Below are 17692 nucleotides of genomic sequence, written 5' to 3' on the forward strand. Positions count from 1 at the left end.
ACTTGCTCCTTCAAATAAGTTGATTTAATGGGATAATTAGTAAATTTTTAAAATAAAATCAAAATTTTAACTTTTGATATTGTCAATGAAATAAATTAAATTTAAAAAATGGCTCTCATAATAAAATTTTATTATATTTAATTAAAATTAATCAAATAAAATAAATATTAATAATTATTTTAAAAAAAATTCTCCCGTAGGCCCACTATTAGGAAATATATGAAGTTGTTGCCTAAAGTATAGACATCGATATTCTAATTTCGATTAGTCAAAAGGCCAATAATTTGTCATTTCAGTGGTGAGATTTTTTGGGGGTAATATTTTAGCTTATTTTGTAGGTCTAGGGTTAGATTCCTCGGCAAAAGTGTCCAAATAAGATATCGAAAATGTTTAATTCTCAAACTAATGCATTCATCCTATTAATTCCTCATCTAATATATTTTATACAGTACCTTCTAAAGTCCTCAAGATATCTCGACGTCTTCAGACTAAAATTTTACTCTAAGGGATTACCCAACGTCTTTAGTTTTTGCTCCTATGATTACCCGAAGTCTTTAGTTAAATTCTTTATGATTACCGTACATTTTTAGAGATTTTCTCAAAAAATCACATTTTCCTTAAATATTTACGTGGCAGACACTCTTTGAGATAATATTTCCTTAAATATCACCCGACAATCCTCTTATCTTTGATTCATAAATTCGTTCGATATTTCGTTGTAAAGTAATTTTTTTAATATATAATATTTTTATAATTATATATGATTATTTGAAGAAGAACAAATTATAGTAATTATTTTCAATTAATTTTTAAGGTTTGTGAAATTAGAAAGCGATAGCATACGTCGAAATATTTTGTTGATACGGTAATAATATAAAATTATATTATTTAAATTATTTACGTTTATATGTAAGAATGAAGCGAATTTCAGCTATTGTTTATTATGATGGAGAAATTCAGGAAGATGAAATCGGCGTTGTTTTCGTATTAAATAATTATGTTAAAATATCCTTCAAGAGAAACATAACTCTTGAGGAGGTGATAATGAATATTTCAAAGAAGGTTCATGTTAGAGGTACTAGAAGAAAGACGTCATTTCAGTACATGTTTTAATATAATGATTTAAGGAAAAAATAAAATACTAAAAAAATTAAAAAATACAAAGGGTGTTAGACCGAGAATATTATTTCAAAGGGTGTCTGACATGTAATATTTAAGGAAAAGGTAATTTTTTGAGAAAATCTCCAAAAATACACGGTAATCAGGAAAAAAAATTATTTGCTCATCCGTAAATTAATTGAAAATAATTACTATAATATTAATTTGGGAATTAATCGGAAAGAAAATATTATTACTATAATTACTTATCTTTAATTCATAAGTTCGTTCGATCTTTCGTTGTAAGATAATTTTTTAAATATATAATTTTTTTATAATTATATATAATTATTTAAAAAATATTATAGTTATTATTTTCAATTAATTTTCTTTTCTTAAGAAAATACACAATAATCCGATTAATTCCCCATCTAGTGTATTTTCTTTCTTAAGAAACCCGATTTGTATATTAAAATTTACGAATGAGTAAAGAAAATCTATTACGTTAACATTATTAGAGACAAAAGAATCAAGGCAAAAGTGCCCAAATAAGACATGTGAGAATGTTTAATTCCCAAACTAATGTACTCATCCGATTAATTTCTCATCTAATGTATTTTTTATAATGACAACGTAATAGATTTTCTTTACTCATCTGTATATTTTAATAAACAAATCGATTTCTTAAGATTAGTAGCACGAATCAGTTCATTTCAATGATTAAAAAAATTAATTTATTTATATCAGGTATAGGGTCGTCATCGCCTCTGCAATATACAATCTGGATTAGTCGATCAATAGATCGAATATCAGTAATTAATTAAAAAAAAAAGAATCGTTGTTATTTATGTGGTTTATGTATTCAAACACCAACGACTACAACATGATAATTATTGCATTTGGTGGAGAATCTATCTACATGGAGTTATACATTTTTTTAATTTCTTTTAATAATTTAGAGTTATTATAAGATTATATATCTTCAGACTATTTCTTAATTATTAACGACGCATGCACGTCTAACATCTTGTAGAACGTCAATTCAGGACCTCTAAAGAGAATAACACTCATTTTAATCATTAAGATCATTTCATGGATTTAACAATACATCCCTTTAAGTAAAAAATAACTCGACTTAGCTTCATGGGTCAAGTTTTATGAGCTATTCGAATCTGATTTAGTCATGTACATTTTAATTGTTTAAGAGAATCGTTGTTATTTATGAAATTTATATGTTCAAATACCAACGATTATACAGAGTGATAATTACATTTGGCGGAGAATCTATCAACATGCAGTTGTACATTTTTTTATTAATTTAAAATGATTATAAGATGATATATGTTCATATCATTTTTTAATTATTAATGACACATGCACTTCTAAGTCTTATAGAGCGCCAATTCGAGATTTCTAAAGAGAATAACACTCCCTTTAATCGTTGAAATCATTTCGTAGATTTGACAATACATCCCTTTAAGTAAGAAATAACTAGACTTAGCTTCATGGGTCAAGTTTTATGAGCTATTCGAATATGATTCAGTTCTATACATTTTAATTGTTATTCGATATGTGAATTCTAAATCATGAAATAAAACTCGTAAAAATTCAAAAAAATAACTTCAAATAAAAAAAATATTAAGTTTAACTCGATTAAAGCATCAAACTTAAATATGAATCTTACATACATAAAATTCAATTAAAACCTCAAACTCAAATCAAAATTTTAAATACATAAAAATCTTACTCTACATTTTTTAAAGAAAAAAATACACATATAAATGTTAATATGATTAATAATTTATTTAAAAATAAAATCTTAATATATTATATTTTAGAATTACTTTCGAGATTTTCGAGTCAAATATTAAATAACTCGTTTCAACTCATTAAGAACTCAAATTGAGCTTGAGTTTGAATCTATTCGAGTCGAGTATTTATCAAATTTTGATAGAGTTGATCTAAAACTCACAAAACCTACCTAAAAACCTGAGTCGGGGAGAGTTGGTTGAAATTATACTATAAGATATAATAATAAACAAGCTCACAAGCTTAAAAAAACAAAAGAACACAGTGTTTTAAGTGGCAATAACTTGAAATTGTACTTGATATACTACAAGACGCAGCAATACGGATTGAAATATGGATTGAAAATGATAAAATATACTCACCAATTCTTTTGATAATTAAATCAAACTGAGCCTTGAGTGAGTTTATTTGGCAATTTAGCCTCGCCGCCGCTTCTCGTTTCACCACTAACAGCCATGCCGACGCCTTGGTACTGAGGTGGCACCACACCACCTCCCGGCGCAGTGTAATAAACCTGCCTGTCGTACGCCGCCATGTGTGCGTATGCAGCATCCGGTGATACTCCACCGCTCTGCGGCCTCACCATCTGCTGCGTCATGCCGGATATTGGCGGGTGTTGTTGAGCCGGCGGAGGTTGTGCCACCATGTTGTAAACAGGTTGCTCCCGGTAGAATTCGTGTGGGTGTGCCATTCTTTGTACGTTGGTGTAGTAGCCTTGACCGGGTACAGGTCGACCCATATGTGGCGGTGGTGCTCCAGGTGCTGGAGCCGAAACTGGTGGAGGCACGTGATAGACAGTTCCCGGAGCAGATCCTTGAGCTGAGATCATGTAGACGGGATGTTCGGACGGCGGCGGCGGGCCGGGGTTTGAAGTCACGGTTTCCGGGAAAACTCCTGCGGAAATTGGCTTATCCGACCAGAATCCACCTGTAGCCGGCACATGTTGCTGGAAATTTACCGGTACGTTCACCGGCGGCGCTTTTTCAGGTAACTTCTGTGCGTAATATTCACCGGAATAAGCCATGGAAGCAGCATCTTCAGCCATCTTTCGATACATAGCGAGCTGTTCTTGATCCCGGATTTGAAGCCTCTGCATTTCTTGTAGCTGCCTCTGAAAATCAGCCGGATTCAAACCATGATCCGCCGCCACGGCTTCCAGTGTAGGAGGCGCGTTCACTGGATCCGCCGCCGGATCGACGATTCTCACCGGAGAAGATGGAGGCATCCCCTTTTCGAGCCCAAACAAGTAATCCATATTGTTCGTTTGAACCGCGGCGTGTTTTTCGACACCCGGAGTCGGACCGGAATTCAAAGCCTCGACAAACAGGTCGCGCTCAGATTTCGCCTCTTCTGAACCGAAACTCGCCAGACCAGTCGGTGGAAAAATGAAAAGCCTCATCCTCACCGGCTTAGCCGAGGCTCTATAAAGTCGATCGTATTCATGCATCATGTGCTCCAGATCATCATCGTTTGTAACAGAAATAAGGGCGTCGAGATCTTCGCCGGTAAGCTGGTACTTGAACGAAACCTCACCGTCACCACCGCCGCATAGAGCGGAAAGTTTAGAAACCATGGAGGAGAATTTGATAGTGCGATCCACAGCTAGGATCTTGGTCTCTCCGCCGATGTAAGCTAACAGGTTGTCATGAGTACGAGGGTGGATCTTACCTCCATAGCTGCACATGAACTTCGCCTTGTAATTCTGAGCGTGTTGCGGTTGGTCCTCCCATGGGTGTGGGTTTTCAAAGTCGATTTCTCGGGATCGCGGCGAAGATTCGCCGGAGTCTGGGTATGAGTTATAAGAGTAATTCTCCATTTTTTTAGTTAAAAAATAGATTTTTTTTCTTTTTGAAGAGAGCTTTGAAAGCTGAGTGCTTTGAGATTTACAGAGAATCCATGGAGATATGGAGGGCAATGAAATCCTCGGCCTTTTGTTGGGGGTTACGTGGAAGGGAAGAGAGTGGGTGTGATACGATGACCATCAAGTGTATGGAAATTGTGTACTGCAACAAAATATGTTAAAATAAGATTTAGTATTTATTTATTTTATTATTTTTAAGGTAAATTATGTGTTTAGCAATTAAATTATTAATTTTGATTTATTTTAATACTTAAATTTTTTATTTTTTTTAAAATAATACATTAAGTTTTGTTTTTATTTCATTTTAGTACATCAATGTTAAAAATTTTAGTTTTTGTTTCATGTTAGCATCTATGTTCGAAATTAAAGATTAAGTTTCGAAATTTTTTAAAGTTTAGATACTAAAATGGGTCAAAACTGATAGTTTAGGAATTAAATCCATTAAGTTTTTATTGGCGAGATACTAAAATAAAATGAAAACTAAACGTTAGATATAATTTAAAAAAATTAAAATTTTAGGTTCTAAGATACACAAAAAGTGATAGCTTAAGTACTAAATGCGTAATTTACGCTATTTTTATCAATGTATTCTCTTTATTTTTATGTATTCCATATTCCCCTTAATTTAAAAAAAAATCGAGGGCTGCTTAGAAGAGTAATGCAGTAGTTGAATTTAGATATAATTATAGAACCGTGGTGGTGTATTTTGATAATTTTTAAAATTCGTGTATTCTTAAATTTTGTGAAATTTGAAATATCTAATTACATTTTTTATATTTAAATAAAAATTTATAATTAAATAAATGATTATACTTTTGAAATATCTATATCTACAATACCTACGATCATTCTAAGATTTCAAGGTTCAATATACACATTTGATATATGAATTTTGTTTTAAAATTTAATTTAATATTTAAATTTTATTAGTTCGATTAGATGTTGAAATTTGATTTTTTTGTTGGATAATCCATAATTTTATTACCCAAAATAGTAACGTTATGCTACAACCAATCAACTAATCAACAAAAGAAACAAATCAACCTAATTACAAAAAATCAATGATTGATTAGACTATACCCCAAGCATTATAAAGGTAAAAGTTAGTACTATCGAGTCTGTTAATAGATTTGCCCCTAAGCCGGATACCAACAACTTCAATGATTTCTTTGAGTATAACGTCAACAGTTCGAAATCAACCCTGAAACATTCCCTGATTTCGTTCCTGTCACAAGGAGTAGATAAAAGCATTCTACGAAATCTTCAAGATGGTGGTGATAAGGGACTTCCCTTTTCAAGTTGAGCTAGCCCGAGAGACCATATAATTCATCCCATTCAGGTTTAAGATTGATTTTCAAAGACCAACATCCAAGAAACAATGGGGAAAAGGTGGTCTCTAGTTTCTTGGTAATTGCTGCAGTTTCTTGGAAATTTGATTTTAAGATTTAACCTAGTATATAAAGTTTCCTTGTCCAGTTAGATACCACAACTGGGCCTTTTGTTCTATTAGGTACATAAACTTAGTTATTTAGTTGAATAAATACTTCTAATATACGACCTGTTTGAACGAAATTATGTTCTAATATACCCATTTCTTGCTACCCTAAGATTATCACTGAAAATGAAATTATCAAAATAAAAAATCATTTGTTATATTATTATGCATCATCTTATTTAACTTCCTTGATTAAAATAATTAAAAAAATAACATTTAACATTAAATTATTAATAAATAATTATTAAGTTATATCAATAAATTATATCTATTGTTCACATTTACTATATTATTAATATAAATAAAACTAGAATTCCAAAAGACACCGTGAGAATAGTACAGGGGGTGAGGTGTTGAATATGACAAGATGAAGACGAGCATACGGAGTGTGCGAAGATAAAGAAGAGGCGACCCAAAATTTTATGTTAAAAAAAGATAAATTTAAATTTGTAAAATTTTAAGGTAAACTTAAATTTATAAATTATAAGGGAATGAAATATAAATTATATTTAAAAATACAAAAAATATAAATTACACTAATAATTATTAATATTTAAATAATTTTTTATTTTTTATTAAAATTTTAAAAAATTACAAATTGATAATTAATGTTATCGATTTATAATTAAATAGTCACTCTAACATCAATTCCGTTAAAAGATGACGTGGCGATATTAAAAAAAAAGGTTATTATGTCTTCGTTTTGTGCAGATCCGATCCATGGAACCCATCGGAACCAATCGATCACTTCGACCGTCTCCCCAACTCTCTTCTCCTTTTAGTCTTCAACATGATCGACGATATTAAAGCACTCGACCATTGCTGCGTCGTACCGTGTCGTTTCCACGCTCTTGTCCCTCAAGTTGAAAAACATCATCGTTCGTGACGATTGCGTCATCTCCAACGACGATTCATGTCCCTCTTCCTCTGTCAAATCACGTGCTCCAGTCCCTTTACCAATCTCTTCTGTCTCGTTTTTTATGGCATTGTGAAGGCCCTCCAAGCTCTGGGCCAATTCCTCGCCCCGAATGGCCACTCTCTATACCAAACACGTACCGCCTCTTCCTCTTTTCCTGTCGGTCTCAGCGGTGGATATGATGGGGAAATGGGCCTAGGTGTGGTTACCCATCATTCTCCGACGCAAGTGCTTAGAAATTTCGAGTGAGAATGAATTTTAATAGTAGTTTTTGAGAGTAAAATAGATATAAAGTTATAGTTCAATAATTTATTTGATGTTTTAGTAGTAGTTTAGATGTAAAAATGTATATTTTTTTATATATTTTCATGTCATCAATTTAATGAAGATAACGACAGAGTAATTATTTTTTACAAATTAATAACATTAATTTTTAATTTTTAATTTTTAAAATTTCAGTAAAAAAATTTACTCAAATATTAATTACTATTTACATAATTTATCTTAAAAATTTAAAATATACGATAATTTTAAATTCTTAAGTAATAAATTTCCCAATCTATATTTAAGTCCATCCAGGTTCATACCTGAAAATAAGTGGGGGTATATCAGACTTTTGAGGTTGTATTGGTGGGCCCAAGTGTGCAAGGCATTAATTTTGGACAATCAACGCTCACTCTTTGCCAATTGCCATTGCTGTTAAGTAGAGTGTAAATCAGACGCGATATATTACGAGTTATTCGAGTTTAATTTAATTAAGGTTTAATAAATATTCGGATTGAATGGACTTGACTTGAGTTCGAGTTCGACTTGAGTTCTTAACGAGTCAAAATGAGATACTTGATATTTGATTCGAAAAATTCGTGAGCAATTCGAAAATATAATATATTTATGTATTGATATTTTAAAAAATTATACAGTAAGATTTTATGTATTTAAAATTCATGTTTGAGTTTAAATTTGAGGCTTCAATCGAGTTAAGTTTAAGATTTTTTTTTCATTTCTAGCCTTTTCGAGCTGCTCACGAGCTTCAGTTCAAGATTTAAAATTTGTGTCGAGCTTTAAAATTTTATGCTCACGAGGTTTCGAGTCGAGTTTCATTTCAGAATTTTCAAGTCGAGTCGAGCTCAACGATACTCGAACTCGATTTGACTCGTTTATACCCCTACTGTTAACTGCTAGTTTGCTACTCTGGAGCTGCCACGTGCATAGTGGGTCCCTAAGCAGTGCTTCAACTTTTGCCAGTGTGAGTCAGGACACTTTTCCACTCCCACAATTCCTCACTTTTATATTGAAATAAAAGATTATATAAAATTTTTTTTTCAAAAATTGAATCCAAAGTATGAAAAAATCAATAATAGATTGAATACATAATTTTCCCTTGACCTTTTTAATATTTAAAGCATTTTTTATTAAGTAATATTTAAAGCTTATAAGTCTAAGATGGTGACATTAACAAATACATGAAGGTTCAGACATTTTCGGCTTATTTAAAGTTAATTATATATGAATCCTTCTTCAACACGAAATATACGCATTAGTTTTTATTAAACTAATGATTAAATATTATTTTAAATATTTTATTCTTATATTTTTGGAGATGGTTTACGTGGGGATGAGCATGAAACTTGAACTCAACGGGTTCGATCCGACCTGATCGAGTTGATTTTTTTTAAAAAAAATTGAATTCGGTCTGGTTTTTTAAATGTAGTGTTCTGGTCAGGTCGGATTTAGATTTAAGGTGAAAAATACTCGATCCGACCCGAAAAAAAATAATTTACATTATATATTTTGGAATAATTATAATAATGCACCTCTAAATATTTTTTTTTCAATTAAATCATTGTTTTTATTTAATAAAAATAATATTTTTTTATTATTTCAGGTGGGGTCAAGTCGGGTTCGGATTTTATTTCAAAAAGTCTAGTCAGGTTCGGGTGGAGGGTATATATTATGCGGGTCGAGTCAGATTTCAGGTGGAAGAGTCATTATTCTAGGGTCGGTGGACAAAAATCTGACCCAACTCTACTTATGCCCATCCCTAGGTTTACCTTCAAAAACCTTTTTGGTTATTGGAATTGTTAGATTACATCTTCTAAAATATAAATTTTCGATAAGTTACAACTTACAAACAAGCCTTATGATTTATAAGTCTCCTGATAGTCTCACATGATACATTAGAATAAAATTCAAAGTATGACTATCGAATTTACTTAAGTTATCGGCCTACAAATAGCCAAATGATCATATGATTAATGCAGTGAGTGTCTTCATAAATACTCCAATTGATATTAAAAAGAGAAAATAACCTCAAAGACCAAAAATGTCTTATAATATACGAGTTTAACCAACTTTTTTTTGGATTTGCCAAAATGACCAACAAATTCGCAACGCGATCTCAAATTCACAACCCAGTTTCCAATTTCGCAACGCGAAGTCAAATTCGCAACTGAATTTCAAATTCGCAACGTGAATTTAATTTCGCAACAGGTTTTAGTTTCCTAACACAAATGTTTTGGGTATATAACAACGCAGCAGCAGTAACTTATAACCTAAATCCCTAAATCGCAACTCATTCCATCTCCATCTATCACTCTCTCCGGCGACATCCGTTCCTATATCCAACGACATCCTTCCCCGTCTCTATTTTTTTTACATAATTTTATTTCTATATAATTTTTCAATGATTTCTCTCCCAAATTATCAACTATCAACTTAATAAAAGTATGTTTTTCTCTAAGTTAGTGATGATATCTAGTTTATAGCTAATTTGTTTAGTAAATTAATTTACAATTTTTAGAATGAAATCATCTAATGTTGATCATGTTTGGATAGATTTGTGTTTTGGAGGGTCATAGGAGAATGTTCATGGTGTTTTACAATATGTGCCTTTACCCATGAATCTTCAACTAAAACTGTCATTAAAAAGGTTAACTTATGAAACTCTAATGTTACGTGTTGCAAAGAAATTAAATTTAAAGCCTCTAAGTGGATTTAGGTTATCTTATCTGAGAAAAGGTGAAATTTATTTGTTAACCGACAATGAAGATGTTGAACGATTCATTGCTTACATTAGTGTTTCGCAAGAAGATGATGTTACATTGTATGTTGTTGAACCTATAAGTAGTGAAGTTGGGTCAGTAGCGGGTAGTAATCAACTAAGTTCTTCAACCCAAAATTTAATGGTTCCACCACAATTTCATCACCAAGCAAATTTTGTTTCACCACATTTCCAATACCAAACACAATATCAAATACAATCTCAAAACCCACAACATTTTCCTAATCCAAATCCCAATCAACTTTCAGCACCAAATTTCGATTTTCGTATTGACCAGTTAGACGATTATGAGCCAACAGAAAAAATTGTGAGTACTAGTCAGTATTCGAAATTTGATCTTGGTCAATACTCGGACTTTGATGATGTGATGGAAGAAGAAACAAACCCTGCATGTAATGATTTTGATATTGGTCAATACCCGAATTTTGATGATGAAACAGTCGCTGCCGAAAAAGATGTTGTTGATGATAATGAGGAGGAAGTTACGACTGTGAATTAACATGTTGAACATCCATTCTGTAATTTATATAACCCTGAAAAAGAAAAAGAAGAAGAAAAAGAAGTCCACGAAGAAAGAAAAAAGAAGAAAATACCACGAGAGTATAACCAGAATATGCCAGAATTACTTCAGATACCGGAAGAAGAGTTGGTAAAGATATCAGTTGATTGTTACACAAAAGTTATTCGTATCAAGAAAGATGATTGTTTTGATACAATGGAAGACTTAAAGATAGCTTTGTATACGAAATGTGTGAAAGAAGGCTATCAACTAAGAGTTAACAAATCAAGCAAATATCGTTTTGAAACAAGGTGTATGATTGACAAAATTTGTACGTGGCGTATGATTGCAAAGAGGATAAAAGATTGCGAAATGTTTCAAGTTAGGACTTTTATTGATAAACATACATGTTCAAGAACCCAAGTTTTTCCTCACCATAAACAGGCAAACAAAAAGGTGTTGGGTGGTTTTCTGGCTGAGTTAATGTTTTTGAATGGAAGGGTATATCGGGGACATGAAATTATGACTGACATGAATACTCGGTTCAAGATTAGTATCCCATACTCTCAAGCTTGGAGAGCTAAATGTTATGCCTTGGAATTATTGAGGGGGTCTCCAGAAGCATCGTTTGCCCAACTGCTGGCTTATTGTCACAATTTAAAGCTGAAAAATCCTGGGTCGGTAACTCATATCAAAACAGATAGAGATGGACGCTTTGAGTTGTTTTTTATCGCCATTGGTGCTGCGGTTAGTAAATCATTATAATTTTGTTGACTAGTTTTTGTTAGTTGCATGCATTTCACATTTAAATGATTATATTTCTTGTGTATATGATTTTGTAGATTCGTTCGTTTGTTACTTGCATGCGCCCAATTATTATAGTTGACGGAGCACATTTGAAAGGTCGATACCTTGGAGTAAACTTATTAGCAGTAGCCATGGATGCTAACAATGGGATACTGTCAATAGCTTACGGGGTTGGCAAATCTGAAACCTTTGATTCATGGACATGGTTTATAGGGCATCTTAGGGATTGCATAGGTCCTATTAGCAATCTGACAATCATATTCGATAGGACAAACTCAATTGACAACGCTGTTAGAAGGTGTTTCCCATATGCTTTTCATTGACTTTGTGGTGTTCATTTGTACAGAAATCTAAAATCAAGGTATGCTGGTATAAAAAATCACAAATGGACATACTAGAAGGCTGTAAAAATTTATCGGGAAGTGGATTTTAATAAGCATATAAATTGTTTAAGACGTGTTTTGCCTCAATGTGCTCAAACACTAGAAGATGTCGGGTTTGAAAGATGGTCAATAGTACATCAACTTGGAGCAAGATATGATTTCATGACATCTAATAGTGTAGAATCAATCAACGTTCTAAGTCATCATTCCCGGAAACTACCCATTACTATGTTAATGGAGTTTTTTCGAGCCTCTATTCAACATTGTTACTACAAGAAAAGAAACTATGCATGTATTATTTCTTTAAATTCGTAACTTATCATATATTTTACTAAGTATTATTTATTTAAATTTACAGGAACATTGGAACGTCGTGTTACACCATGGACTGAAAAAAAGATAACGAAACGTGTTATGAAGTCAACGTCCTAGAGAGTTGAACCATGTTCAAACACTTTGTTTGAAGTATTGGATAATAACTTAAATGGGCTTGTCGATCTAAATGCAAAGACGTGTAGTTGTAAGAAATGACAAACATCTGGTTATCCGTGTAGCCATGTTATAAAAGTTGCTCTTTATCCAAACCAAGATGATTCAAGTGCATACGCTATGGATTGCTACACTACAGAAGTATATCGACAGACTTATGCCGAGATTGTCTACCCATGTCCACATCCTTCTGAGTGGGAGATACCAGATGACTTACAAACAGTTTTACCACCAGTCATGGACAACAGGCTACCTGGCCGACCAATAAATCACGATCGTATACTGTCTAAGGGTGAAGAGAAGAGGATATCGACATGTAGTCGGTGCAAGGAAAGTGGTCATACAAGGTTGACCTGTGGATCACCAGTTCTATCACAATCATCTTTTCCTCTACCAAAAAAATGGATCCTCATCAAAATCCAAAGCTCATATGGTGCCAAGCAAAAGGAAATCAAAATCAAAATCTCAATCACAACTGACTTCACCTTTTGGGACTTATTAACTTAGGTGATTTTTAAATGCAAACGTTGTATTATGTGTATTTTATGTGTGAATGCATACATTTTCAGTTAGATATTCATTAGTAACTTGAGTTTGAACATTGCTATGATCTGTTCAGTTGTTATCATATTGGGATTTTCTCTTGTGTTTGATTGCTTGGATAGTTGTTCTCTTGCTTCTTCAAGTGTCCTTAGCTTGTATTTATAGCTTGTAATATGTTTGATGTTGTATATACATTGATGTTGTATGTTGCAATCAACACGAAAGTCAAATTCGCAACGCGAAATAAGCGTTGCGATAGTCAAATTCGCAATGCGAAAGACAAATTCGCAACACGAAATCGCAAATCGAATTTGACTTTTGCATTGCGAATTTGACTTTCGCGTTGCAAATATGACTATCGCAACGCGAAATAAGCGTTGCGAATTTACCTTCAACATGTCTTTTTTACCTTCAACATAATGCAGATTGAAAATTAAACAACAAATCAATTAAACATTGTTGTGGGTACATTATTTGAACATTGTTATGGGTATATTATTTGGAAAAATAATGTTCCAGACTTCGTTAGAAATAACCCTTTTTCATCGGATTAATTTCATTTTTGTGGGTACATTATTTGAACATTGTTATGTATAAATTTGTTGTGTATGTATGTTTTGGTTTGATTATATTGTATGTATATTTTCATTTAGATAAGATGGATTGTGTATAACAAAACAATCTATCTCTTCCATGTGAGTACTTTATTCCAACCATGTGACAAGTGTGACAACCTCATCAACTCACAACTCAGCTTTGAACTCAATCAATATTTTCTTTTAGCATGATGGTTCATAAAGCATGTTACTTGAACAATATGAATCAATTATGCAATTTCCATGTTCAATTTAACACTGCATTTCAAATTCATTTCATATGTAATTGGAGTTTGAATTTCAATTTCAATTTGAGTTTGAATTTTAATATAAATTTCGGCTCCACTATAAATATTAGCCCAAGCCAATATTCATGTTATCATTGATTATTCCTAATTTCAATTGTTTTTTTTCAACTTTAAACGCGAGGGAAATCCCGACCATCGTATTTTTTGGTCAACTTTAAAGCGTCAGAAACGTTTCGGGCGTATGATCTGGGTGGTATACGAGAAATGCAACAAATGAAAACTAAAAATCCTGATAATTGAGGGCTACACCTTGTAATAATAACAAAAATAATAAGTCCGAAATGCTTCTGAGTACCACCCAAATCATAAGTCTGAAATGCTTCTGATGCTCATCAAAATCCAAAGCTCATATGGTGCTAAGCAAAAGGAAATCCAAATCCAAATCACATATGGTGCCAAGCAAAAGGAAATCAAAATCTACAACTTGAGTTTGAACATTGATATGATCTGTTCAGTTGTTATCATGTTGGGATTTTGTCTTGTGTTTGATTTTTGGATAGTTGTTCTCTTGCTTCTTTAAGTGTCCTTAGCTTGTATTTATAGCTTGGAATGTGTTTGATGTTGTATGTTGCGATCAACGCGAAAGTTAAATTCGCAACACGAAAGTCAAATTCGTAAACCAAAAATCGCGTTGCGAATTTTTTTTCGATTTGCGAATTTTACTATCGGAACGCTTATTTCGCGTTGCGAATTTGACTTTGCGTTGCGAATTTGTACTTTCAACAGGGTTTTTGCCTTCAAACATAATGCAGATTGAATTTTTTAGAAACAACAAATCAATTTTATTTACAAATCAAACTAAACAAATAAACTTTTACAAATTAATTAATCAAAAAATAAATTTTATTTCCTCATCAATTAAACAAATCAACTTTCAATATAAAATTCAATTAAACAAAGAAAAAAAGTGTACCCAGACTGTTATTTATGCACAAATAAATTTCACGCAACTCACTTCAAGATTAACCTGAAGAAACCAAACATTTGCTCAAACAACACTTTCTATACATCTAAAACCAACAAACAACAAATTACTGAATTATAGGTACTTAACCAAATATTTTCAAACCAATTAAAGAGTACATATAACAACACTTGCTCAAACTTACCAATTGTTTATGTACAACTTTCAGCATGCGGATGCAGGCAGGCAGCGTCTCGCATATATCGATCTGGCCATATAATGCCAAAACCACAATCCTACTGCAGCTCTATCTCTATCTGTGGGAGGTAGATACTGTATACTTCCTGTCGTCAAACATTCCAAGCATAAGCATACTAGAGGACCAAAATCCCCTCTGGCTCGCTGCATTTGTTGTGGCTCAGTCTCGTCTCTGATCATTGTAATTTTGAACTTCTTTGGCTTCTTGTTTCCAGAATTTGTCCAATAATCAAGTGCATTCAAGTATTTAGCCAAATGATCGCTCCATCCCTTTGCAATAATATCTCTCAAATCAGACAATGATATATAATTCAACATGCTATCATATACCATTGTCTTCAGGGATGGGAGCTAAAGCTTGACGAGAAGCCAATGACGATGTTCTAAAATAGGGATAAACACCTGCAATCATAAATAATTGTGCACATCAAATAAAATTTATGAAAACCTTTAAAATATTCAAAAAAAATAAATACTAACCTTATCGACCTCCCACCACGCAGGATAAAATTTAGCTTTTCCATTAGCCAACTTATATGAAGCATCTTTCTGATCCTTCAAGTGAGCTGCGTGAAAAGACGTCGGTATAATAGTCCATCGAGTATTTTTTATTTTCTTCAATTTCCTTATTACTAGAAGACGTGACACCCATGCATCAATATGTTGTTTTATAAAAAAATACATATATTAGTGAATTTATTAATAAATTTAAAAAATTAATCAAAATGCAATATAAGAAGAATATAAGACTTATCACCCCTTCGAGATAGCCATTATCTTCAACCCCTAATAAAATATCCCACCAAGACCGATCAAGAAACAAATGATATGCATCGTCGATTTGGCATAGGTCAGAATAACACCCCTTGCTCCGCTCATGTAGATAAAAATCAACTGCGGTCTTAGCCCAAAGGGTATTATCCGTAATTGTTTCCGGTAGTGTTTCCTCTCCTCCTGAGGAATGGTACTGGCCGGTAACACATACGAAAGCCAACTCGCATCCATCATATCGGGTATGGGAGGGGGTTTATCAATATGTCGACATATGACGCCATGTGAATCGGGCTCTTGAACAGCGGGCATGACCACTTGAACGGTGGGAGGGGCTTCTTCGATGATGAAAGGGGCCTCTTGAACGATAGGAGACGCCTCTTGAATGATGATAGGTGCATCAGGCTTATTCTTACAGAGTCTTGGCACTAGTGGGGTGAACAGAGACGTAATGGTATGTGCACGACATCTGATGCGTGAACCCCGTCTTGCAAGAAAAACTCGACGTAAAGCATCTACCTTATCGGCCCGCTGAAAATAAATTAATACATAAATCAGTAAATAAATAAATAATACCGAAAAAAGGTTATTTGCATTGTATTAAACAAATTTACCTCATTGCGTAGAGTATGAACCTCATTCTGCAACGATGAAACAATCTCGCGTAGAGCGGCCACCTCATCACGTAAAGTAGATACCTTACCACGAAGCGCACCATTGTCATTACGTAAAAAATCCACCTCACCACGTAAAGAACGAACCTCGTCATGCCATGCACTATTGTCTTCACGTAAAGTATCGACCTTATGACGCAAAGCACCGACCTCATCACGTAACTCCCCTAACTCATCCCGTGGAGGTAGAGAACAGGGAGATGGAGATAGACGGAGCCTCTTTGTCGGTCGCCTATCATGAGGTGATGGTGGAGAAGAGGCTCGATGATGTGATGGAATAGGTGATAGTGGAGGTGGAGAAGAGACTCGACCAGATGATGGCTCCGGGTGTCGAGCTATAGAATCGGCCCGATGGGGTGATGGCTCTCGAAGTGTGAGATGCTCGTCATCCATCCCATCAAAAAACCGCTTACTAGCTTGTCACCAATCAGTGGCAAGCTCAGCATCTGAGGATGTCAGCCTCTGTAATGGGTAGTTGGCCACCTAACAATATAAAAGCTCAAACAAAGTTAAACGTGTACTAGTAATAACTTGTTTATATATGGTAGTATTTGTGTGTTAACTTACATCATTAATCGTCGTATATGGGAGTAAGTCTTCCCAATCCAACATGCGGATCCTCTTCGAGGTAATAGCCCTAGGAATATCATTTGATCTTTTTATCGCATATGTTCGCATACTGGGGAAAGCCTCAAATATCCAAATCTACAAACAATATAATACACAGACATTGGTAATTGTTAACTAATTAATTATAATTTTGGAAACATTATATAGAAATTCTTACCTTAAAGGTCCAAGTAAAGCCTGTCAAAGTGTATTTAGAACCATCGCCCCGCAAACTTTTTCGGCCATCGAAGGCAGACGACAACTTCTTCAAGGTAGCTTTCCATATATATGAACCCCACGGAAACAGGTTTCATGCATTTAGGTCCTCTACCAATAATATTAGGTCCTCGAAGATTGGTTGTCTGCCCTCTTTGCCTAAAAAGCTGGCATGCAAAAGTAGTAAATGGCATACTCGGACAACATCAAGGTCATCCATCCGAGTAAAACCATCTTTATCAAATAATCTCTTCAAGTCGTCGACATGTATACTCGGCTTCGACTTTGCCAGCTCAGGAAAAACCCGATATAACCATGATGGGCGAGCAATATGACTAGTGTACCGACCTACATCATCGTGTCTGAAGCGTAGACCGGTGATTAAGTAAAACACC

The 17692-nt window shown here is 33.6% G+C and overlaps 1 protein-coding gene across 1 annotated transcript; it reads right to left on the minus strand.

The window, feature by feature from the left end:
• Positions 1 to 3174: 3174 nt before the first annotated feature.
• On the minus strand, positions 3175 to 4814 carry LOC120171642 (class E vacuolar protein-sorting machinery protein HSE1-like). Its single transcript, XM_039179320.1, has one exon. It carries the CDS (start codon positions 4721 to 4723, stop codon positions 3290 to 3292), a length of 1434 nt encoding a protein of 477 aa, XP_039035251.1. The 5' UTR covers positions 4724 to 4814; the 3' UTR covers positions 3175 to 3289.
• Between the last annotated feature and the right edge of the window lie 12878 nt (positions 4815 to 17692).

The sequence above is a fragment of the Hibiscus syriacus genome, unplaced genomic scaffold (assembly GCF_006381635.1).
Source record: "Hibiscus syriacus cultivar Baekdansim isolate YM2019G1 unplaced genomic scaffold, ASM638163v2 tig00111834_pilon, whole genome shotgun sequence".
Lineage (NCBI taxonomy): Eukaryota > Viridiplantae > Streptophyta > Magnoliopsida > Malvales > Malvaceae > Hibiscus > Hibiscus syriacus.